Here is a 25,854-nt window from a genome sequence, read left to right as displayed (position 1 = left end):
CTATAAACAGATATAGTTTATTTTAGCAAACATTTCCCAATTACTTTGATCCAAGCTACAGCCCATCTTGCCTTTGAGGCCTTCATTGATGTGACTGAGATGTGAGGAAACCAGTGTAGAGGTAGACTCTTTGGGGAGTGACAATAGAAATAATGCATATAAACATGTTTCATGGTTATGACATGTTTGTGAGTTGTGTGCTAGCTCAGTATTTCTCAATCTCAGCAATTTGTGTGGACTTCAACTTCTGTAATTTAACAGCTAGTATGTTGGTTGGGAATTGTGGTAGTTGATGTCCATACATCTTGTTGATGTTGAAAAACACTGCTAGATTATCATATTGCAAATACATTTATTCTCTTTCCGTACACTTGAGCTGAGGCTGCATTTTGATAGCTTCCTGCTGGTACAAAACAGATACAGTGCACATTTAAATCCATGAATGGGCATGGTCAATAGGTAGAGCTCTACTGGGCTTATTATGCTGACAAATAATGTATTACGTTACATAGTTACTGTAATGAGAACAAAATGCTTACTAAATATATTTTGCTTGATTTTATTGTCTCAATAAAAATTTCTATGAAAACAACAATAGATGCTTGGAACTGATAGCATCTGACTTGAAAGTCATTACAGTCTTGATATTTTGGGTATCAAACAATTTCATGTGAACTATTGAAGTTGGTTAGCAAAATGAGCTTTCTATACGAAAATTGTTCTGATACGCTGGTTCTCTGTGTGTGCTTTTCATTTCTGGCTTGTTCTTTCAGATAATTGAGTATACAAATATCAGATTTTTGTTTTTTTAATTCAATATGTACCTATTTTCATAGGTTCCTTCCACAATATTTAGTTTGAAATTGCTATTTTCCATTCTTCAAGAATATTATCTAAAACAGTGTTTTTCAACCTTGCTAACTTTAAGATGTGTGGACTTCTGTATGCTGGCTGGGGAATTCTGGGAATTGAAGTCCACACACCTTAAACTTGTCATTGTTTTTTAATTAATACTACTGTTACTTTTTGATTCCATTGTTCATGGAATGGCATAGTTTTATAATATCAAGATTATTAAAATATGCTTTTATCACCAAAATTTCATGTTAATTTAAAAATAGCATTTAACATGTTTTAAAAACTTTCACTAATGAACAGGTTTTTCTGTTGGTTTCCAAAATAATTTTTCCAATCTCATGTAGGAATGAATGTTCAGCTACTATTTTAGAAGCTTCTTTTATATATAGACTTATTTGCACAAAAAGCCGGAATGTTATGTTTCTCCTCTGATTACTTGCAACATTTCTTGCATACAAGAAAATAATGTTTTGTAGTACCATGGAGGAAAATGAATGCCATTTCCAAAAGATGGAAGAGAAAGTAATTTGTGATGGAGACCATAACCACAGCCATCTTCCTCTCAATGATTTGGAACTTCATGCTATGCTAAAGAAATTATAGTTTCAAAACCTTCCACATACAGGATTGGCAATACCAACCATAACAACAAAGAAGAATAAAAAAGTAAAAAGATAAGTAGCGTCTCTGATTATTGCCATTTCTAAGAAATCTTCCCCTCATACATATTTGTTACTTGGTGACAAATAAGAAAATTGCTCTCAGTCTCTATTGATTTCCTGGCTTTATAAAGGACCACATAATTCAGCTATATTTGTTTCTTCCTTGCTTCCAGTTTAAGTGACTAAATGTTTATTATCAAATTAATTAGTAAATGTTTTTGTATAAGTTGGTTATAAATCTTTATAGATTGGGGTTGGCCCTAGGTTTCCCGCCGAAAACTGGGTTTCCCACCAAAACCGTTCAGGCCAACGCCCCCTGGTGGCTGTTGTTATGCAGGTGCCTGCATACATAACACATAGATTATACTCTCAATAGATAATGTAGTTATTCTTTTAGAAAACTGGAATTGATGGTGGTTTCATTAGATGTGGAAAAGGCAGGTAATTGATGTGGTTCCAATTTTAGAACAAGTTTTGGCCTGTTGCAAATTTCTTTTTCCTATTATCTGGATTACAATGTATATTATATGTTGATTATTGTAAAGATGTTTTGTGAACCATCAAAGATTCTTTTTATCTCTTATATTTTATACAACAGGTAATCAGACATTCTGACCATAAAAGTGTCTTGAATTAAACTGAGTTATGTTGTGATGATATATGATATAATTATGAATGTTCTCTACTAAAATATATCAATACAGTAAATAGTTTGATAAATTATCAGATTACTGAATTAATTGAAATAGGTATGTAGCCTTCAATGTATCTAGAGAAATCTGTTATATAACTGGGGCTTTAGTTGGAAGAAAGATAGTGATGGGGAAACACCTCCCATAAGGAGCTCTCTTAGGAAGGCTGTTTCTGTTGTCCTTTATCCCATTATACTTTTCTATTTTCTGTTACGTTTTATTCTGTCTTACTACTTGTATTCTGCTCCTATATACATTTTTTTATCTTAAAAACTACCTGCTTCAACCTTCTGATACTCAGAGCAATCATATCGGAGAAGAGGAATGGTGTCATCCCTGGAAGGAAGACGAAAAGACAGTCCTCTCATTCTGCAACACAGGCTTCACTCAAACCCCCGGAGCAGCTGAAAGTTGGTAGATACATGGCAACCAAGCGGATTTGATCTGTATGTAATATAAGCCCTCGGCTTGATACCTTGGAATGGGATTTCTAGCAAGAAATCAAAAACCAATAACTTATTGATCTGTCACCATCTCTATAAGAGGACACCCCCTCCCCACAGATTGCTGCTATCTGCTCAGCAGCAACAGCAGCAGGGCTTACTTAAAGTGAACCTGAGATTCTAGATCTGAAATATTTAAAAAATGGCAATGTAGCAGACTTCGTGGGCAGACATAATAAAGGAAGAGAGTAGGATTCAGCTTCTGCCAACTCTTCCAACTTGGTCAGTTAGAAAAGAAAGACTCTTAGGCTCAGGGCGAGCCAAAGGTATACTTTACTAAAGCCAAGCGGTTACAGAAGTGAAGTTGGATCTGAAACTTTCCTGCCCAAAGTATATGGTTAACTTTTCCATGTCTCCTTCCAACCCCCTGGTTATCAAGGAATGTCTAAGTGCTAAGAAATTGTCCTTGTCTTCATAGCTGGCATTTCTTTCTTGATCTTGAAGCAGCCGGTGTTTATGGTGCGAGACTTGGTTTTGTTACCTCATGGTGTCCCTGGCAATCCTTTCTCATTCCACCGCACTTTCCTCCTCCCGCCACTTTCTATGGCAGGCTGCCAGTGGCAAGCAGGTTGCAGTGTAGCTTAATGGCAGCCCTAGTAGCTTCTTTTTAAATCTGGATTGAAACTTTTCTTCAGAAATTTGATCTTAGTTTTCTAAATTGCCCATTTCTCCCTACCATATATTTGATTCCATATAACAAAGTGTATAAAGGCACTCTCTTAGGCATAACCATTTTTCCTTTTAATATTCATTACTTAAAATGGACTATATGTTACCCCCATCTTTCCATCAGCATATATGCATCTTATAATTCATTTCCCCATCTTTAGCAATCATTCTGCCAAATATACATATTTAATTGCTTGTTTTTCCCCCATTTATACATAACTAGCACTTGTTCATTCATTGTCTCTGTAAAAGACAATTACTTTGATTTTGACACAGTCATGTTCAGATCCACACTCCTCATTGCATAATACAGGTAGTCCTCGAGTTGCAATCATAATAGAGCCCGCAATTACAGTCATAAGTCATAACAGTTGTAAAATGAGTTGTTCATGTGACCAACACAATTGTATAATATTTTTTGCAGTGAGTGAGTGACTGCAGTTAAGTGAACACAAGTCACTAAGCAAATCCGTTGTTCACTATGGTGTGATTTAGCTGAAAACTAAAAGTACATATTTTTTGGCTAAACTAGTAAAATGTGGCTATGTGACTCTGGGATGCAACAAATGGCAGTAAACGGGCTTTGTTTCCGAGTACCTGAATATAATCATGTGACTGGGGAAGGGGAAGCGACCCTTGGACTTTAGGATCAGGTTATAAATCCCATTTTTCAGGTAAGCCACTAAATGACCGATTGTAAATTGAGAACTATCTGTACATGTATACATAAATATATAACATGCTGTCTTTGTCTTGTCCCTGCCCAGTGCTAAGCATTCCATTTATTCCCATGCATTCATTCATCAACCTATTTTCTCTTCCATATCCAGGAAAAAACCTGTAATAATACAGAACAAATCAGTTTATTATGTTCTATGTCTAAATCAGTAGTCTGAAACTATTATAAAGACCACCTGAGGGCTCAACAGTGATGCATGTTTATACATGGCCATAAAAGTCTCTAGCAAGTAAAGAATCAAGGAAACAATGCATATGATAATATGCCATTAGATACAAATTTACTAAAATTTAAAAGAACTTTACTAAGAAGCACAACTACTTTTTCACCAATTCACTTTGGCTACTTAATTGGCACTGGTTTTCATCAACCAGAAGTTTGATATTTGATTTTATATCCTGAGAGAAAACTAGCACTGAGGATGTTACCTACTTTGGGTAATGAAATGCCTGCAGGAAAACAACTAAGTTCAGAGAGCATCAAGGACCCTTTCTTTTCAACCCTGAGCTACAAATATTCTCTTTTATTGGGAGAAAACTGCTCTCTATGCTACTTGGAAACCTTCATCAGTCAACCTTGGTTTCCAGATGAGAAAAACCTTGACTTGTATATGTCCAATATGTATTTCAAGGTGTTGGTTTTGACCTTTAAAGCCCTACATGGCATGGGCCCAGGCTACCTACCGTATATGGAATGGGACCATTTTCACCCCCATCCCATCTGGACAGGTATAGAAGATACATGGTGGGCCCCATCAGTTAAGGAATTCCAAGTGGTGGGGTCCAGAAGGAGATCCTTCCCTGCTGTTGCCCTCCCACCCCACCCCCCCTTTAGAACATTCTTCCACCAGAGAAGAATGGTCAGGAGGATGGACCCTCTTCCCCTGGCCTTTATGTCTCCCCTATCTCACTTGGAGCCATGGGGCTGGTTACTGTCTTGGGAGCCCACTATCGTTTTAATTATCTTTTAATGTCAAATTTTAACATTGCCTCCACTTCAATTTTTTATGTTCAATTTTTATGTTTTTAATATTTTATTTGTATACCATTTAGAGACCCTCTGTGAGGGAGATAGGCAGTTCCTAGATTAATACATGAATAAAAATAGGTGCCCACAAGTATTGCTAATATCCTTATGGACGTAGTGAATAATTTACAAAATCTTTTGCAGATAAGACAGAAACATGTAGAAAGCTTGACTTCCAACATCATGTATTTCTGCTCCAGAATTGCCTCACACCAGAGCTTTGTGAACTCCATTTCTATATCTTCTGTAGTAGGGTCATTTTCCACAGTGAAAAAAGAAAAGCTGGAGCTGACTCAAAGAAATCAAAGTGTTTCTGTGAATTCAGAATGATATTGGCAAACTCTTTGAAACATTTTGGTTAAACTTTACTTATAGAATTGACAGTTGGGAAATATAGTAAGTCAAACAACCAGCGGCCATCTGTTTCCTCCCACAAAGTAAGCTTAGCTTTGAATGATTTAACACTGCTACACATCTGTGTTATCCTGTTTTCTTCACTGAAATTTCAGTTCATGTGAGCCCTTACATCTGTTCACAAAATGACAGTTAAATGTTGCTTTACAGGCTGAAGAACCTCATTGTTTTCCTTGTTCATGAAATAAATAATATCCCCCCCCTCTGTCTCTCTCTCACACACACACCCCTTTGGTGTGACATAGAAGTTAGCCATTCTGGTAGTTTAAATAGGCTAAAAAGTAATTGCTTATGATTGAGCCATCATGCTTGTTTAACAGCTACATCAACAACTTTCTTAGTTTGTAAGTGTTTATAACATAGCGTTCTTCATAAAAATGTAACGCTTATCAATGACATTGATTCCTGTTACAGTGATGGTGTGAAGTTTTTTTCAGCATACCAAGCAAACAGTGTTTACAGAACAGAATGAAAATGTACTGTTTGCAGGCACAGATATGTTTCTTCCATGTCAAAGAAGTTTATTTGTTCTGGTCTTTGAAATAAGTTTTGACTTGTGATATATTTCAGTTTAATTCTTTAATTATTTTCAAATTACAGTCCACACCTCAAAGGAATGCTATGCGTGGTGAAGTACTTCAAACTTCTGTAAAAGATAATTGTCTTTTGCTGTTGAAATCAATTGTCTTTTTTTTTTTGGTATTATCCGCTAAATTATAGCTGTCAAGCTTTTGCCTTCAGAAATTTACCAGGAGATAAATCTCTGTTGGCCTTTATAAGACATTTTATAAAAAGTGATGATGATTTAACTATGATTACATTTATCTCAGAAATTATTTTTTAATGAATCTTCTCTAGATATGCTAGTATTTCAGGTGGCAGGGAGTGAAATCTGTATAGCAAATGCTGATTTAAATCATAGAACTTTTTCTTCATGTTATTTTCTAATTTGGGCTCCTGATACATTGCTGTTATGTACATCAGTGATCCCCAACCTTTGCGACTTGGGGGGAGGAGAAGGAAACCGAGTCGCTTGAGTGGTGGCCTGGCATGAGCGCAGCTCCACTCACACAAGAGAAGCTTTTGGGGTGTGATTTTGCGCTCCTTCAGGCTTTTCTGCACCAAAAGCTTTTGCAAAGGAAAGGTCTGAAGCAGTGTGAGATCGCTCCCTGAAGCTTTTCGTCCATTTGCAAAAGCTTTTAGCGTGGAGAAGAGAAGCCTTTTGGGGGCACAGTATCATACTCCTTCAGACTCACCGAGGCTGCCTAGTGCTCTAAAAGCAGATTGGATGTCCTGTGCTGGCAGCCTTGGTGAGCCAAGCTGAGCAGAGCGTGTTTATCTCACTCAGCCTTTGCTCTCACCACTCTGCATTTGGACATCGGGAGCAGGTGGCTTGGTGGCCTGGTTGGGGAGGGAGAGGGGAAGCAGGCTGTTTGTGTGAGTAGAGCTTTGCGTGCACACCGGCCTGCCTTTTCTGTAGCCTGGTTCTGAATAGGCCATGGTCTGTTAGTGGTCCGGGGATTGGGAACCCCTGATGAACATGATGCAAGATGTTATATTCCTTGGGAATCAGAACTGCTGAAAAAGACACTGAACTTTGCCTATTATTTCTATGAAAAAATATGTATAGATTTCCCCATTTGTCTTGGGAAAACATTTTTCCTTCCATAACTCTTTTTAACATCAATATACTGAATCTGCTGATGCCTTCAAATATCAATGGTACAACACATAGGAATGAAGTGCCTGAATACCCTTGAACACTTGCTTCATTCATGTTGGTGATAGGCATCAAAAAGAATAATGCATAGAATTGTACAACCATTATTCTATGTTATACACTTGTTTAGTACTTCTTTTTCTATGCTTTTTGTTTACTTTTATCATGTTGATTAACCAAAAAGAGGCTAGTGTGATGAATATGATTAAGAGGTCTACAAAGGCCTTTCAGTGTATTGTTGGTATTTTTCACCAATTTCAGCTAATTCTGAACATTTGCTTTCCTGACATAAGCTCATTAATTCCAGGCTACTTCTGCATACTCTTCTTTTTTAGGTTATATGATGTGCACGTATATATACAATCTTAATAATGTACTGTTGAAGGAAAAATCTTCATCAGGGTCCAGTCCATGCTGGGAATAAACAACCTGGCGACTGCTTTAGAAAGAAGGTTGTAGTTTATTGAAGAGGAGAGCCAGACAGAAAGATGGCTCTGGAAAAGAGAGAGAGAGAGAGAGAGTGACCACATGCAGCAGGGAGTGGGTTTTTATACCTTCTGGAGCTCTTGAGGTTGTTTCCTGTTCCTGTTTGAGGCTTTGTATTTCCTATGTCATGTACTTTGACCTGAGTCTGAGTGTGCCCTTTTGGCATCTGTGGGTTAATCCTATTAAGTCCTGCCTTAGAGTTTGGGTGGGGTATGATTTTAAGGGTTTTTGTCTTCCTGATCCCTTCAGCTTCTAGCTGGAGGGCCTTCCTGAATGGATTATTATATCTGCATTTCTAAAAGCTGTTTTCTTGTGAGTGTGTGTGTGTGTGTGTGTGTGTGTGTGTGTGTGTGTGTGTGTGGAGAAGTTTCTTCCTTTTTAAAGATCTTCTCCATTATTCCTTTTGGGAAATATATTCTGCCTTTTTAATATTCCCCAAAATATTTCTTTCTTTGGATTCTTCCTGCAGTACTTTTCAGGATTATTACAATTCCTTTGTTTTGAGTAGTCTCATAATCAGATTCATTTTCATTTTGTCCATCTATGTTCACAAAACATCTAATTAAGAATGTTTCATTTCTGCTTTAATCATTCCAGATTCCTTTTTATTCTTCTTATTCTCCCTGTTCCCCTTGTATTTATCCTTGTAAAAAAAAGAAGTTCTTTTTGAATATTGGAAAAATCAGTGATCAGAATTTCATATGGTTTAGTCTGGTTATCTTCTCAAGATCTTCTTGTGAAACTTCAGTGCTCTTTTCCAATAACTAGAAGAGGATCCTATGATCTGATTATAAGGGATTTTTTTTCCTAAATGCAACCATGTCAATATGGTTTTCTTGGCATTAGATTGCTTATTTCCTTTTCTATATTTACTTCTGAAGGGTTTTCTTTTCTAGCTGGATCAACTTCTCTCATTATTTTAAATCCTACCTTCCCTTTTTCCTCTCTGGATTACTCTTAGGCTTAATCCTAAGATTAAGGTGTTAGTAATGACTTACAAAGCCCTACATGGCATGGGTCCGGATTACCTACAGCAACACCTGCGGCCGGCGTCAACTTCCCTCCGTCTAGTGTGCTTCCACAGAGAGGGCCTCCTCAGGGTGCCTCTGATCAGAGAATGCCGATTGGTGGCCCCCAGGGGGAGAGCGTTCTCTGTGGGCGCGCCAGACTTATGGAACCGCTTGCCGGTTGAGCTCCGGACGGCCCCCGACCTTCGCTCCTTCCGGCGCGATCTAAAAACGTATCTATTTGAGCAGTCTGACCTGGTCTGATGGGTTAGGGTTAGGGTTTTAAATACGTCTTAATTATTGTTTTAACCTTGGGCATTTATTTAATCGCTTTTAACTTTTGTATCCTGTTTTGTATTTATTGCCCTGTACACCGCCCTGAGTCTTTTGGGAGAAGGGCGGTATAAAAATAAAATAAATAAATAAATAATAAATAAATCCATTCCCAATCAACTTTAGAAGCCAGTTCCTTTTCTGGACAGTACCACATTCTGGATCATTGACACTACAGTAAGGACTGCTTTTTTTTTTTTTTTTTACAAAAAATAGACTATATTAATACATTTTAAAAGTAAAAGTAATTAAATGTGCACTAGGCTGGCTTTCCCCTAAAACATACAGTAAAAATAAGAAAGCAAAGATACTGAATTCAGCTGCATCAGATCTGGTAGACTGTAGCCTCTTATACCAATCTAAGGGTAATTTGTTCTACTTTCCATTTTCTCTATTGAAGAAAGCAAGATAATTCTAGAAAATGAAAAGCTAAAAAGCATGCCAAGGTAAGTACTTTTCTTTAAAAAACTTCAGACGCTATTTTTACATCACATATAAAATTGCTGTGAAACTTTGTCAATACTAATACTATTTTTCCCAGTGTCACTATGATTAATTTCTATAATTAAAAAACATCCAAAATTACGTCATAGGTTAATATCTTTATTAGAACAATTTAAGATGTTACAGTGATGTTCTGGAGATCTCAATAAAAGCATGCATGAGCCAACAGAAGAAACATGCCAAGCCTAAATTTAAATGCACATGCATTTAGTATGTAACATATGAGAAGTTACTAATAGATCATTTTCAGCTGTGATATATCTGTGGAATGAAAGTAAGTAAGCTTTCATTTTTAATAAGCAAACTATCATGTTGATAACATGATCAAATACTTTCCTAGCATTGTGGTAAGTCCTATTGTAAAGAAGTGGGCAACTGAAATATATTTTATCTTCCTTTTCTTTCTGTGAGCTCTACCACACGCTAATTTGACTGGCATGCATCCCTGTTGAACATTTGATTTTGTTTTTGAACAAAGAGAGATACATTTCAAAAAGCTGTGCTGTTTTTGGAAAATTCATTTATATTAACTTGGCTCCTCTTCAGGAATGGAAGAAACTGGTAACCTCATGAATTCACTCTATGCTTGCAGAATCTGTTTTCCCCAGAAGGTACTGTTTGCTGTGTCCTAGAGCCTAGATAGATTTCATTTGGTTTGTTTAATAAAGTTTGCTTCCGTTTTTGCTATTGGGCATGGAAGATGAAATGGGAAGTACTGAGTGCTTAACATTATCTTGACTTAGTTTATTGGATACCTTGAACAAAGGAAAACAATAGTTAACTTAAGCTGTTCTCTGCCATATACAGACAATATCATTCTGAAAGTATTACAGATATCTGTGGAATTGTGGCAAAATGGTGGGTTGCCAAAACTGATGGTAGAAAACATCTGCTTCTCTTTCCTGCCACTATAGATAGAATGATTGCAATTAGATCAGATTTTTAAAAAGCTGCTCTATATTGAGTCAAATCACTATTCTATCTAGCTTTGAAGTTTCAGACAAGGTCTTCCCCAGTTCTACCTTGAAATGCTATAAAACTAAATTTACAGAAGATTTTCTATATACTCTAATCCTTCTTAGGTTAGGATAAATTATATTCTGACACTGGTTAGTGGTAAAACATCATCTCCCTTCAGTCCTTCTATAGTCTATTTTAGAGATTTGGGAATGCAACTTTTTTATATTTTTATTTTTATTTTTATTTTTAATTCCATTTATATCCCGCCCTTCTCCGAAGACTCAGGGCGGCTTACAAACTTAGCAGTAGCCTTCATTCTATGTATATGCCTGCTTATTAGGGCTTTCATACACCCCCCAAGCGGCATTATTACAAAGTCAGCTTAATTGCCCCCAACAATCTGGGTCCTCCTTCCAGGCTACTAAATATTAAAACTCCCAGGGTGGAAAGAGAGAAGGCAACTGCAACAAGAATGATACTCATGTACCTACATGTATGAGGAAAGATAAGATAATGCTTCCCTTTCCTTCCACTGGCTATCCAGAAAACAAATGCTATTGAATGTTCCTTGAATTTGTAATTTTTCCATCATATTTATAGCCATAGGTATCACAAGATTATTACATATTTCTAAACTATTGTTTTAAAGCTACAGTATTGACTGTTTTCATAACAAGGCAATATGTTCAACTGGACGAATAAATTCATAACCTGCTAATTTACAGAAAAACTGTTTTCTGAGTAAATGATATGAGTAAATAATAAAATATAACAATGCAGCATATGATTTCAAAGATCTGATCTAAGACATTCATTCTTAATATATGAACAGAAAAGTATTACAAGTACATCAGAATCTCTTTGTTGATCATACTGGATCCTATTTATTGCCCTGGAATGGTTTCATGTGAGTTCCATTGGTTCCATTTGTTGGCCTAAAAAGAAGAGAGAGCTTGAAAAACAAGTGGCCAATCTTTTTGGATCAATGAGCACATTTTAATTTTAAAAGTTCTCACAAAAGGGATAATCTTTGGTGGACTGCCTGTTCACTGCAGTTATGGTAAATCACAAAAATATATTTATTAGTGATAGTACATATGGGCTACAAAAATCTGGAGAGCCATTAGACCATGGCAAATAGGACACAGTTGTCTGGATTTTTGCAGCCCAGATCTGGTAAACCTATTTATGTCACAAAGCCAGCTATCCAGTTTGCATTCTGCCAAACTCATAACTTTTTTTTATCACGTGGGGTCGATCTCTGGGCTGCTCATGTCCATCAAATGTCAACCTATTTCTGCAATTAAATATTGAAGTTTAAAAAATAACCTGGAGATTGATAGCATGTTTCAATCCAATTTCAGTAAGTGGAACTTAAGTGTATGGAAAGGGGCAAAGGGCAGCATAATGGAAAACTCACCGTATACATTTGCATTTTCTTCTGCTTCTCCTTGGACCTTTGGCAGGAAAAATATATATATATGTATTTGAAGAAATAACATTTTGCACTATTTTGCTATTCTTTCATTTTTTTATATACTGTATTACCCAAATTCATAATGATGATAAATAGATACAGTAGATGGAGACATCTATGGAGATTCTCAATCATCCAGATCATGGTTGCCCAAAGTGCTTTTCAAAAATCAACTGGATTTTATAAGTTTTTTCTAGAAAATGTTTCACTTCTCAACCAAGAAGCTTCTTTAGGTCTGACTGAATGGCGGGAAATGGAAGAATTTATATTGTTTGCAGTCATCTGGTCGTTAGCGCACTGAAGATTAGTTGTTAGCTCTCTGACAGTCATTGGCGCCACTTGGGGTTTTATCTATATCCTCAGGGTCACCTGAGAGAACAAATGGGTGTGGAACCTGCTTGCGATTGCTGAAAGGACTGTATTGAAAACAAGAGATAGGTGGTGTCGTATCTTTCCCCCTCTGTTGAGAGAGGGCTGCTCAATTTTAACATATGTAGATGGCCACTTAGACCTCTTTTTCAAAGAAGCGGTCCTACTGAATCCACCAGGTGGACTGCTGAATCTTGTCCTGATGCATTTGCCTTCCTATGTTGTGCCATGCATTTTTGAAGTGGTTGTTTTGCTTCTCCAATGTACAGCTCTGCACATGTCTCGCTGTATTGTCCTGCATGTATCACATTGCTCAGTATGTGTCTGGGTGTTTTATCCTTGGGATGAGCAAGCTTCTGCCCTAGTGTTTTTGGGTTTAAAATGTGTATGTATATTGTGTTGGTTGAAAATCTTCCTGAGCTTTGCAAATATTCCTGCAACATATGGAATGACAACATTGTTTCATTTGTTCTCTTTTTTATCTGTTCTCTTCTTCATCTTCTTTGTTTTTCTTCAGATCAGTGCATGCTGCCACATAGGAGGACAAACCCATCAGGACAAGATTCAGCAGTCATTTGCATTTGAAAGACAAAGGTCACTCTTTTGAAGACAGCAAAGTCCATATTCTGGTCAGAGAGGACCACTGTTTGAAAGAGGGGTAAAAGAGGCCATCTGTGTTAAAATTGAGCAGCTCTCTCTTGACAGAGAGGAAGAAATACAATACTCTCTATCTCCTATCTACAACACAGTCCTTTCAACAATCCCAAGTAGGTTCCACATCCATTTGCACCCTGACTCAGGTGACCCTGAGGGTACAGATAAAGCCTCAATGACTCTCAGACTCAGAGAGCTAACAACCCATCTTCAGAGTGCTAACAACCAAATGACTGCAAAGAATATAAATCCTTCCATTCCCCACCATTCAGTCAGAACTGAAAAAGCTTCTTGAGTACTATTATGAATCAGTCATCTCTTCCCCCCACCCCATTTTCCTCTTGCATGTGGATATGTGGACTGCAGAGTGGTTTTAAATTTCCATCAAAAATGTTTCACAGTTTTAGAATGGCTCAAGTAAACTAGTTCTTAATGTGAATAAGTATTCATAATCACTCCAGAAATAGGAAGTAAGATACTAGAATGGGCTCTATCTTTACATGAGTAGATATATGTCTAATTTTAAACTAATCTCTTAGTAACTGTCAACAGTTGAACCATCAAACATGGTTTAAAGGAAATCTTCTTACCACAGCACAGTGATATGATTATCAGGATTATCAGCAGAAGAAGAGAAACACCAGCTAAGGGAACCCATATATAAAGTTCACAGGAGAACATTGTACTTTTTGTATTTGTCGTGACTGAAATACAAAGCAAAGGAAGAACAATACTTTCAAAAATGTTATCCCTCCAGTTTTTGATAAAGTCTTATTATTTGAAGAAATTTATTAATCTATTATAATGAGCTTCTTGTTTGTGTTGTACAACTGGTTCTAGAAGAGCAACATTGTTAACTGCCAGCCTAGAAACATAGTGGGAAAATGTAGTGTTTTTTTTTAAATTTTCACTATTTTTCTTGTCTTTTCTCATCAGGAACATCCCACATGTTCACCAACTGCTCTGTGGGAAGGATTCCTGAGGGGAGGGGAAGAGAGAGAGAGAGAGATGATACAACCTGCTCAGTTGAACCTTCCCTCCCACACTCACAAGGGCCTTATCAATAACTACCATACCGTGCAAATCCCTGAATTCCACCATCTTCCTATTATGCTTTATCTTCTTATATCTACTCCATATACTTTAAAAGAGAGGTTAATATAACCTGACCCTGTTGTGAAGGTGTATCTTCAACTCCTGATATGTTGAAATGATATTCTGAGTTCTGTAATGCTTTAGCTGAACAGCAATATGGCTGTGATCCTCAAGCAGCTATAGTGGCAGTGATTACTGGGAACTTTACAGAAATGCTTATTAATACGTCTTTTCTTTTCCTCCAGTTAAAACCTTTACACCCACCTCATGAGACTTGCCCCATCCCCTTGGCTTTTGTTTGCATTGTTAACTGACTTGCATTAATCCTCTCTTAGCTCAATGAGCCTTTCCAACTGTTTGCTCCATTGGAGAAGGGATCCACAAGAGGAAGAAAGACAGAGGAGCATTATCAGGATGCTCTGCTCAGCTAATGTTAAGCCATAACCAAAGATGCTTCTCTCAACAACTTAGAATGACTGTGGAACTTGCATTTGGATGAAACACACATGTGAAAAATATTGCCTCTAGTATGGAAAAATAGAAGGATACCTTGAAGCACCACAGTAAAAATCCTATGTAACCTATTGCAGCAGAATAGTATATGTGCATGTCTTTACTTGTTGAACAATTCAGTTTATCTCATTTCCATTCAATTCCTCGTTCAATTGATTTCCCTTGTTTTCTCCTGATGAAAAACAAAGCTATATGTTGTTTGCAGCATGAGGTGTTTTTTGTGTTAAATCCAGAGCCTAAAGTGTTTCATTTATGGCCTCTAATTTGTAAGTAAGCTAAGGAAACATACCTATGACTGTAGAATTGGGACATTTCATAGCTTCTTCTTTTATCAGTTCTTTGGTGGTGATTGAAATTTGCTGTGGGATGGTAGGAAGCACAGTAGTAGTTTTCACTGTAAACAAGATAGATATGAAAGTGTTTTTCTTCTGTTTTCATGGCTAATGACTGGATGGTTTATAACAAGGTTTCTCCTCCATAATTTTAAATGATTCCAAAATCATGAAAGATACGATAAAAGGAAAAAATGCAGAGAAATCCAGCAAATGTCTCCTGATTAATATCATCCCCAATGATGAGAGGGAAAAAATCGTACTTTCCCCATATATATATGATAAGAGTACATGCTACAGCAGAAGCTGATCTGGCAGGGAAGATATAAATGGGAAGTTTAAAGCTTATGATGAAACCTACCTGGCAGGTGTACTGAGATGCCGGAACTAAAAAGCAGCTTCTGATTGCGAATGCGCATACAAAAATAGGTACCCTCATGGTACTCCTCAAAGCTGACAATAGTTAGCTGGTAATAGCTGCCAATTTTTGCAGACGTGTAGCCTTCAGTAATACCCATTATCTCTTTAGATCTTAATGTAACATGTGTAATGAAATGGAGGTTTCCATTCGATTTCTGAAGAACCCAGAACACACCAGCATCTATGTAGTCAGTCTCACATTTGAATTCCACTTTAGCTCCAAACATTTGGGGGGAATTGCTGATCATCCTGATTTCTATTCGGTCTGTTTGGGACCCACAGCAGCCTAGAGAGAGGGGGAAAGTTCAGTTGCAACCCAAGAATTTTAAACACATTTTGAGTGTCTGGATTGGCTGAAAGGCTATGAAGTTAAGAAAAAAGTATTAAACAGTTCTGAAATGAATGTTGATCTAGGACTGGGGAAACCCAATTTCTACTCCATTCTCAATGGTTGGTCATGGAATAACAAGCCCAACATGGCCTACAATAACATGGTGGTGGGAAAAAGAGATGGAAGAAGTGCAATTTGCTATCTTTTGCTTTTAAAGGAAAGGCAGGGTATAAATCTTTTTTTAAAAAAAGAAATAGCAACAAGATGCAGATAAAAAGGTGTAGGGCAATAAAGCATATTGGAAAAGTTTTTAATTTAGTCTTGGAATTGCTAGTAATAGTCCAGTTTTTTATATAAATGGGATAAAGGTCAATTCTTTTGAATACAAGATTTTTTTAAAATGCAATTATACTTCATCATTACCAGCCCTAATAAGTAACAGAATAACAGAGTTGGAGGGGACCTTGGAGGTCTTCTAGTGCCATTTAGACAAATCGCTATCCAATCTCTTCTTAAAATCTTCAGTGATGGAGCACCCACAACTTCTGAAGGCAAGTTGTTCCACGGATTAATTGTCAGGAAATGTCTCATTATTTCTAGGTTGCTTCTGTCCTTGATTAGTTTCCATTCATTGCTTCTTGTCCAGCCTTCAAGTACATTGGAGAATAGGTTGACTTCCTTTTCTTTGTGGCAGCCCCTCAAATATGGGAACATGACTATCAAGTCACCCTTAGTTGTTCTTTTCATTGAATTAAACATACTCAATTCCTGCAACTGTTTTTAGCCTCCAGACCCCAACTCATCTTTGTTGCTCTTCTCTGCACTCTTTCTAGAGTCCTTTTTATATTGTGGTGATCAAAACTGGATGCAATATTCCAAGTTTGTGTTCTTATCAAGGCCTTATAAAGTGGCACTAACACTTTGCATGATATTAATTCTATACCTTTATTAATGCAACCTAGGTCAGCATTGTTGCAAATCCATCTAATTGAGATGCTGTCTAACCCATATTTTTCTATCTTACCAAGTAGTAGGATGTAGTCTACTTTATGAAGTGCCTTACTGAAGTACAAATTATGTCCACATCATTTCGATGGTCTAATTTAGTCACTTTTAAAATTACAATAATATTTGTCTGGCATGATCTGTTTTTGATAAACCCATGTTGGCTTCTGATTATAACTCTGCTTGCCTGTAGGAGATCATAGTTTCATTGCTTGATTATCTTTTCTAGGATCTTGCCAGCTATTGATGTTAGGCTCATTGGTCTGTAGTTTCTTCCTGCATCCATTCTGCCCCCCCCCCCCCCGCTTTTTTTGAAAATGGGAACCGCATCATTTTTTTTCTGGTCATATGATTTATATTCTGGATGTAAGATTAATTGAAATAAATCTAATTTACTTCCTTTAGGGTTGGATGTCTCATTAGAATGGTTGATATATAGGATTTCTGGTCTCTATGAATTTTATTAAATATTTATGGATTTATATTCCTATATTTCCAAATCTGTCCAAGTTAATATGTCTACTCTGCTGGAACATTACATTAGATTTTGATAGATGTTATAAGATACTTTTGACTTAGTGGGGTAAAATAAATGTGATTAAAATGAATATAACTCTCAATCTTGTATAAGCTTTAAGAGCAATAAATATGTTTAATTTAAAAAATATTTTGATCAAAGTGGTACACCTAGAATCTCTCTTTGCCTATGACAGATGGCAGTTTTAATCTTCTAGATTTTCAGAACAGTTACTGGCCTTGCATTTTAGTGTAGATATTTTATAGGAATAATTCTTTTGGGAACTGAATGCCACTATAATTTAAATTGGAATGTTATTGTACTTACTCATTTAAGTCTTGGCAGTTGGTAGGTAAAAGATTTATTAGCACTAATTTAGTGTTTCCAACTTTGTTAGTGGTAAGATGTATTTGGGCCCTGTTAGGGTTAGTTTTGATATGAACTCACATGAACACTCAATTTTTGGCATAACTTTACTCTTAAAATCAATGGGAAAAATGGTCATAAAAGGGCACCATCTTTTTAGCAACTTAAATGAGGTAAACCCAGTTAAAGCATATCTCGACAGTTCAGCATGGATTCAATGCTTTAGCAGCTCCCAAAATATCTATGTTATTAATTTTGAAAAATTCAATGTCAGAATTCAAAATTACTTTTTTTTCTGGTCAAAAGCTAAAGTAATAGTTTAAAATATCTATAACAAATATACAAGAAGCTTGGAATTAAGAATGAGAAACTTCACTTCATTACAACCAATGGGTTGAAGTTTTGAAGAACCAAGTTTATGTTTTGTGATTTAAAATTGAAATTATTCAATCAAAAGTTTTTTTATCAGATGGGCACCATCTAGAATGCTCTGTAAAGAACAGATTAATGATTATTGACCAAGCTCATGACCACTTCAAGGACAGGAAATATAAAAATAGAAACTGACAGTGAAAAGATAGAATGTGTGGAAAAAACCACTTTCTTAGGATCACAGATAGTTCTAAGTGGTGAATGTAGCACAGAAATAAAATGTTGGATTGCACTTGGTTGGCAGCAATGATGCATATGAACCAAATATGGAAAAGCAAGGACATCATCCTGGCAATCAAATGCAGGTTAGTTTGCTCTATTGTGTTCCTGGTAGCTATTTATGGTTGTGAAAGTTGGTCCTTAAAAATCAAAACAGAAAGAAAATTGATCAGTTTGAGCTATGGTGCTGGAGAAGGCTCCTGCACATTTCTTGGACAGCAAAGGTGACTAACAATTAAATACCGGAGTGCATAACACAACGTATGTCATGAGAAGGCAAAATCACAAAATTGTGTCTCATTTACTTTGCCCATGTCATGCAGGGAAATTCACTGGGCAAAACAATTATGTTAGTGGTAAAAGAAACACAGTGACTAGACACTATTAAAGCTGACACCAGCCAGAACATAGGAAAACTCAAAGAAATAGTGCAAGATTGGAAGATACAGATAGACCTGACCCATAGAATTGCCAGGAGTCAGACTCAACTGAATGGATAATACCGTCGTCATCATCATCATCACCATCATCATCATCATGAAAGAAATTTAGGGCACTTAACTCAAATGTTATAATCATACTTCTCTTTACATCTCTTTTGGAATAATGGCATATAGTACATTGACAGAATTATTAGATAAGACTCTGGTTTTAAAATGTGTAGATTGTACTGAATTATACATTGACAATTTGGGATTTAACATGTTCAGAACAAATATGGGTTTTTGTTCTATAATATCAAAAAGAATAATCTTTAGAAGATAGAAAAATAGTATAATTTGAGATAAAAAGATTGGATTTCAGAGATGTGTGAATTAGCATTTTTTGAGAAAATTATATATTTGATTAATCAGAAAATGTCACATTATTTTTCCCATTGTAAAAAGTTCGTGGCCAACTCAGTCAGCATTGAAAGCTTAGGTTTATTTAAAAAAAGACATGAAAGATCACTTGAATTTGGAATATAGCTATAATCATAGGTTTGGGTGGTGTTTTTTTTAACATATTTTCTTGTTTTTCTTTCCTTTTGTATTTGTCTACAGTAAATTGTTCATTTTTATTTTACATTACCTTATGTCTGTTAAAATGGATTAATCAAATCTAAAAGATAAAAAAGAATACAGTGGGAAATCTTGCACACTGGGGTGGCCCTGGCTTAAGTTGGAAAAACAATGCAGTATTCATGACTGTTTGTGGTCACCAAGGATGTTATTGCTTTTTATTGTTTTATACTGGGTTTTTATCTTTGTAAATTATCACTGAGAGTGAGTTGGGTGGCCATATACATTTTCTTTAAAAAAACCAAATATTTAATTCTTCAATCATTTAACAATATTGAAATACTTTGTTGGTTTAATTCTCATATTGATTTTATTGCAGATTAGTGCAACTTGCATAGCATTCTTGGGAGAATGAAGGCATGGGATATTATTTATATAAATAAGCAAGTTTAAGATCCCATCTTGAAAGCTATATTTTAACAAGGTACTGCAAAGTACTTTATCAGTTAAAGCAGAATTCAAGATATAAAAAATATCTTTCTTGTTGTTTGAGTTATTAAGAGAATACATATTTAGAAAAGGCTAAGGCATTCTGTGTGGGCATACTTTCAAGTTATTGGTGACTCCTAGCAACTGCCTGGACAAGTCCCTGCAGTTTTCTTGGCAAGCTTTTCCACAAGTGGTTTGTCATTGCCTTTCTCCTAAATTTGAGAGAGAGGGACTGGCCCAAGGTCACCAACTGACTTTGTGCCTAAGATTGGACTAGAAATCCCAGTCTCCTGATTTCTAGCCTGCTGCCTTAGCCACTGCATTAAGCTGGTCCTACAAATATGCCAGGGAACGCGGTGGCTCAATGGGTTAGGACGCTGAGCTTGTCGATCAGAAGGTCGGCAGTTTGGTGGGTCGAATCCCGAGTGCCGCATAGCAGAGTGAGCGCCTGTTACTCGTCCCAGCTTCTGCCAACCTAGTAGTTCGAAAGTACGTAAAAATGCAAGTAGAAAAATAGGGACCGCTATGGTGGGAAGGTAACAGCCTTCCGTGTGCCTTTGGCGTCTAGTCATGCCGGCCACATGACCACGGAGACGTCCTCGGACAAGCGCTGGCTCTTCGGCTTTGAAACGGAGATGAGCACCGGCCCCTAGAGTCAGAAACGACTAGCACGCATGTGCGGGGGAACCTTTACCTTTTTACAAATATGCCTCTTAAAATCTTGGCCTCAACAAAACAGAGTTAGTGAGTGCTTTATGGGGCTATGGTTTACCCTCTCTCTATAAGGTTGATGTGTAACCCAGTGGCGGGATTCAAATATGTGAACAACTGGTTCTCTGTGTGGATGCCGCTTCCGGAAGTCCATTCTGGGCCTGGGCAACAAAAAATTAGCTCTGGTTCTGCCCAAGTGGTGTGAACTGGCTGAATCCCACCACTGGTGTAAGTTTATGGAGGAAGCCTGTGGGAAGCAGCCACAAGAGCACCTACAGTGCAAGTGGTTATTCGTTACCACATCATTCACTGCAGGATGAGGGCAGCGGCTCTTTTTTTTCACATTGTAGAGGAGTATGTGACAATTTAGGTACTTATGATCACTAAAGATGGAGAGAAATCGATTTAATTCATTCCTGAATGAAAATGTAAGAACTGAAACCAAGTTCCTTTGTAATAATACTGAATATTCAATGTACTTTGCCAGTTGAAATTCTCTGTGTGAGAGAGACAGTGAGAGAACGTGAGAGAGATAGTGGGTGGGAGAGAGCACACCTACACCAGTGTATAATTCTTGGAAACAATTCCCTCACATTTAAATGAATAAAACTATTTATTTAAGAGAACATGTGCTCATAAGAAAAATTCTAAATAAAAATGCATATAGGTGAGAAAATGTGCAGCAAAAAATCTAAATTTTAATGATATTTTTTTTTAAAAAAAACCCTCAGTGGAGTGAGCTGGACTTAGAAATGATAAATGAGCAACCATGAGAAAATGACAGATTCAATGGTCTGTACAAGTCAGCTGGATTTCCTAGGAGAATCAGTTGACAGCCAAGCAATTGGTGTTTATTTTATTTGTTGTGACAAGGAAAGAAGGCTGCTTCTGGATGAGACCAAAGGCCTCTCTATTAATTGGTTTCATTTCCAGAGGACCTGAGCAGATGATTCTGCGTAAAATCTACAAGTGGGGCAAGATGAGAACTTTTCTTTCTCATTTTGTTGAGAAACAGATAATTTGAAAACATTGTTATCTCTAATATATATATTGCCATCCACAATAGTGGCTATTAGTTGTGACTAATTATTTCCCTGAATTTTTCTGATTCCTTCTTAAAGCTCTCTCATTTGGTGGCAGGTATCATGACTTAGAGTTGGAAATGTTATAGTTTAATTATAAGTGGAAAAGTTCTTTTTTGTTTGTCCTCGTTCTTACCACTTAAATTTATTTTGGTCTATTTTTCATTACGGTACAGCCTTTAAACAATTCAACTAAATATGATAGTATTTCAGCATCTAAATTATTATGAATACCATAATACTTTCCCCCCTTTCTATTAAAGTAGACATACCATTTTTAATTTGGAGGAATTACATTGAGTTTACTAACCACAATTATGCACAGAATTCAAGTGCCCTGAAATTTTCTGATCTTCTTATGCTAAATTCTACACTTGATTATGTTATTCTCGACTCCTTGATCAAACAGATAGATTTTTTCCATAAGAATTCTGGGTGACAGTGTTAATTTTATTTGAAGAGTTTTGAGAAGAGCTGCTAAGATGATTAGGGGTCTGGAGAGAAAAACATGAATAACGGTTGCAGGAATTGGGTATGGCTAGTCGACAGAAAAGAAGGACTAGGGGTGACATGATAGCAGTATTCCAGTATTTGAGGGGCTGCCACAAAAAAGAGGGGGATCAATTTATTTTCCAAAGCACCAGAGGACAGGATAAGAAAAAATGGATGGGAACTAATCAAAGAGAGAAGCAACCTGAAATTAAGGAGAAATTTCCTGACAGTTAGAACAATTAACCAGTGAAACAGTTTGCCATCAGAAGTTGTGGGTGCTTCATCACTGGAGGTTTTAAAAAGAGACTGGATAGCCACTTGTTTGAAATGGTATAGATTCTCCTGCTTGAGCAGGGGGTTGGACTAGATGACCTCCAAGACCTCCCTTTCAGCTCTATTCCAAATTGAATTGAAAAAGTGAACTGAAAGAAAAAAAACCTAAAATTATGTCAGAACCAGGACTGAATTTTTTTTTTATCCAGAGACACAAGTCTCTTTCAGTAAAATTCCAGATTTCCATATATTAGTGCTGAAATTCGTTGTGTTGGCTGTATTTTGTTGTATGCTTCCAAGATATTTAATATCATTGATATAATAACAGTGATATAATTTTCAATAATCCCTTGAAAACCATTGCTTGTTTCCTTAATAATCTGTTCATATGGCAAAGATGCAGATATTGATACCAAATTTTGAATTTTCAGAAGAATAACCTGGCTGCAAAAACAAAAACCAACTCTTGGTAGTTTAATGCATTCATAGAAAAATGTGGTGGTATGTATGCTGATGTATGTTGATTATAGATATTGAAGTATATGTATTTTTCTATGCAGAGAATTATAGCAAAGTTTAGCTTGTTTGAGGTAATGAGATATATGGACCAGAAATTAATGTATCAAATATTAAAGTATTTGTATTGGATCATGAATTTTATATGTGTAAATGCCAAATTTTAGCAAGTAAATTAATTTGTTGATCTTAAAAATATTATTTTGCTGAATGTTGCAGACATTTTACCTGGTAAAATAGTAATGGTAGTACCTGGTCTGCTGGAAGAAATGAATATTTGTTCAATAAGTAAAAATGAGGACTGAATTGCGAAACAATATTGGAAGGAAGGAAGGAAGGAAGGAAGAAAGGAAGGAAGGAACAACGAACAAATGTGTTAGAGAAAGGGAAAGACCAAGAAAGGTGCAGTTGACTGAAACTCATGAACACCTGAAAAGACATAGATGAGAATTTTAAAGAAAAACAGGCACTGTATGAAGTAGCATGCAGACATTATAAAAGCAAAAGTGGTCTTCTAGGAACAGAAAGATACGGAGAGGAATAGTAAGTAGTTTTGTGAAAACTAGCTGTGCTTCTTTCCTTTTTGTTATCTCATGCTTTTAATTTTTTAATTTTTTTTTCTATTTCTCAAAATTGCTTACTTTGAAAAGGAATAGTGTGAAAGGTATGTAAATATGTGCATATGGAAATTATTTTTTTTCAGGTATTAATTCGGTTTTCTATTATCTGTGTTTTTTCTCAGTAGTAGCCCCCTCACCTTTATCCAGTCAGCCTACCTAATAATTTTTTAAAAAATAGACTTGTGGACATAATAATATTAACAGTAACAACAAGTTAGATTTAGATCCCATCTTTGGCTTTTCTATGGATTCCCTCTTCACTTTTAACTCACAGTTACAACAATATGAGATAGGCTGGACATAATTTTGTTACATAGCCTAGGATTCTGATTTTCAAATAAAAGAAATTTACACGACTTTAGAAACCCACTGAAGCCTTGTATCATGTTCAAAATATTTTTAAAAGTTTTTCAATTATTGCTTATTTAAAGATTTCCCCCCAACAATCCACCCAAAGAAGTAGCTTCATACTCACATAAAATCAGACCAAGGAACCATAGAAGACAGAAAATTTTGACCATTTTTTTTCTTTTGGCAATCTTTCTTTAGAAAAGGAAGAGGAGAATTATGATAAGTTTGATGGATGAAATAGGTTCCCATTAGTGGAAGAGGATGTGATGTCAGCTACTTCCCCTCCCTCTCAGAAGAGTTTGAGCTTTCCAATGAGCAAATTGAACAAGAATAACCTGAAGGGGCATCTGGTGGATTTTTATGCAGAATTGAAGATAGTCAACTACTTTGCTTTATCCAGGCCATAAACAATATGGGAAAGAGTTAAAAAGGAGAAGGTATGCAAAAATAATGGCTTATAAGTTCAGTTTAGCTGTCTTAGAACTTCCTATATACCATTTGTATATCTGTGCATTATTGATGTAGATTCAGCTGAGATAATGAGGTTAAAGGAACATTAAGATCATCATAGAGTAACAGTACTCTGTCAGCTCTAAAGATATCCAACTTTGATCGCCGTTATTCAGCAGAAATTCTCAAAATGCACAGGGTCACCAGGGGCTGTGTGTTTGGGTATCTGGACAAATGTTGATTGCTGGAAATGTGGGGGCAGTATAAGCTAACCTCTCATACATCTCTTCAGATGATAGGATTATAACATCTTTTGGGAATAAAATGTTAATATATATAGTGTCGTCATCATTTTAGCCATTGTCTATCCACTGCAGGATGAAGGCCTCTTTTGCATATTTCCAACCAATAGGGTCCTGACCTTTCTTTTGTGAATTGGGCTCACAATACTTGCTGATGTCGTCTATCCTTTTTGCTTTAGGTCACTTTTGTGGATGCTTTTGATCAAGTGGGATTCATTCCATGACTGTCTTACTCCACTTGCCATCAGTTCTTCTTGCTATGTGACCAGGCCATTTCCATTTTAATCATCAACACTCTTGATGATATTGTATACTTTTGTTTGTTCTCTAATCCATGTGCAGGTCTTTCTAGCTTGTCTTGTAATGCTGAGCATGTATCTTTCCATGGCTCTTTGCGCCACTCTTAGCTTTTGTATTGATTGTGAGGTTAGTGTCCATGTTTGTCCGGCATATGTTAGAGCAGATAGCACACATTTTCTCTTCAGGCATAGGGGGAGGCTGTTCTTGAAAACTACGCTTAGCTTGCCAAATGCCTGCCAACCACATTTAATATGCCATTCAATTTCCTTTACTGTATCACCTTTTATTGAGCTCCATTGGACAAGGTACACGTAGTGGTCTACTACGTCTAGTTCTCTCACTCTCTCTCCACCCACCCACCCACCCACCCACACACACACACACAAACACTTCTTTGGTGAATTTATTAAACATAACCTGGCTCTTTTTCAGGTTTATTTTTAAGCCAAATGCTTTGTGCAGCTTTTACATGTGTCTTTGTAGCTCTTCTGGGTCTTGTGAGAAGAGAACAACGTTATCTGCAAATCTTATGTGATTTAAATAGGTGACATTAATTTTATCCTATCTTTTGCCCAGTCTAATTTGTGAAATACTTCTTCAAGGTAGGCTAAGAAAAGGATAGGTGATATTGTATCGCCTTGTCATACAATTCGTTCTATGTTGAGTTCCACTTTGAGATCATTAAGGCAAATCTTTGCCGTTTTTTCATATATTGATTATAGTAAGTTTATGTAAGCAATTTCTACACCTCAGTTGAGCAATGCATGGATTATTGCTTGCTGGAATACTGAGTCAAACACTTTTTCATGGTTAATGAAAGTCATGCACAGAGGCATGGTGTACTCTTTGTGCCTTTCAATGACTTGCTAAACAATCTGGATGTGATCCATTTTGCTGTAACCAATTCAGAACTCTGCCTGCTCCTTTGGCTATGCATTATTCTCAATATTCTTTATACACACAC

The 25,854-nt window shown here is 36.5% G+C and overlaps 1 protein-coding gene and 1 long non-coding RNA gene across 2 annotated transcripts; one reads left to right on the top strand and one right to left on the bottom strand.

Moving 5' to 3' along the window:
• The first annotated feature begins 1,490 nt into the window (after window positions 1-1,490).
• Window positions 1,491-15,490, top strand: LOC308677323. Its single transcript, XR_014028452.1, has 4 exons — window positions 1,491-1,524; window positions 2,514-2,626; window positions 12,937-13,186; window positions 14,010-15,490. It is a non-coding gene; the product is annotated as an uncharacterized lncRNA (long non-coding RNA).
• Window positions 9,708-24,177, bottom strand: CD8A (CD8 subunit alpha). The gene is made up of 6 exons (XM_081343592.1): window positions 23,963-24,177; window positions 15,375-15,719; window positions 14,971-15,075; window positions 13,664-13,777; window positions 11,994-12,030; window positions 9,708-11,508 (listed from the first exon to the last, which is right to left on the bottom strand). The coding sequence occupies exons 1-6, from the start codon at window positions 24,006-24,008 to the stop codon at window positions 11,454-11,456; spliced, it is 702 nt and encodes a 233-aa protein (XP_081199718.1). The 5' UTR covers window positions 24,009-24,177; the 3' UTR covers window positions 9,708-11,453.
• Between the last annotated feature and the right edge of the window lie 1,677 nt (window positions 24,178-25,854).

This window comes from Vipera berus (genome assembly GCF_964194415.1).
Source record: "Vipera berus genome assembly, chromosome: Z".
Lineage (NCBI taxonomy): Eukaryota > Metazoa > Chordata > Lepidosauria > Squamata > Viperidae > Vipera > Vipera berus.
Note: the sequence above shows the minus strand (reverse complement) of the source record. Positions and strands in the feature narration are given on the sequence as shown.

Excerpts from the sequence above, each read along its gene's own strand:
- CD8A (XM_081343592.1), bottom strand. The coding sequence starts at position 24,008 with ATGGTCAAAATTTTCTGTCTTCTATGGTTCCTTGGTCTGATTTTAT. Across the intron at positions 15,720-23,962 it reads GTTCCTTGGTCTGATTTTAT|GCTGCTGTGGGTCCCAAACA; the intron begins GTGAGTATGAAG and ends CCCTCTCTCTAG. Across the intron at positions 13,778-14,970 it reads TCCCAATTCTACAGTCATAG|TCACGACAAATACAAAAAGT; the intron begins GTATGTTTCCTT and ends TTTGTATTTCAG.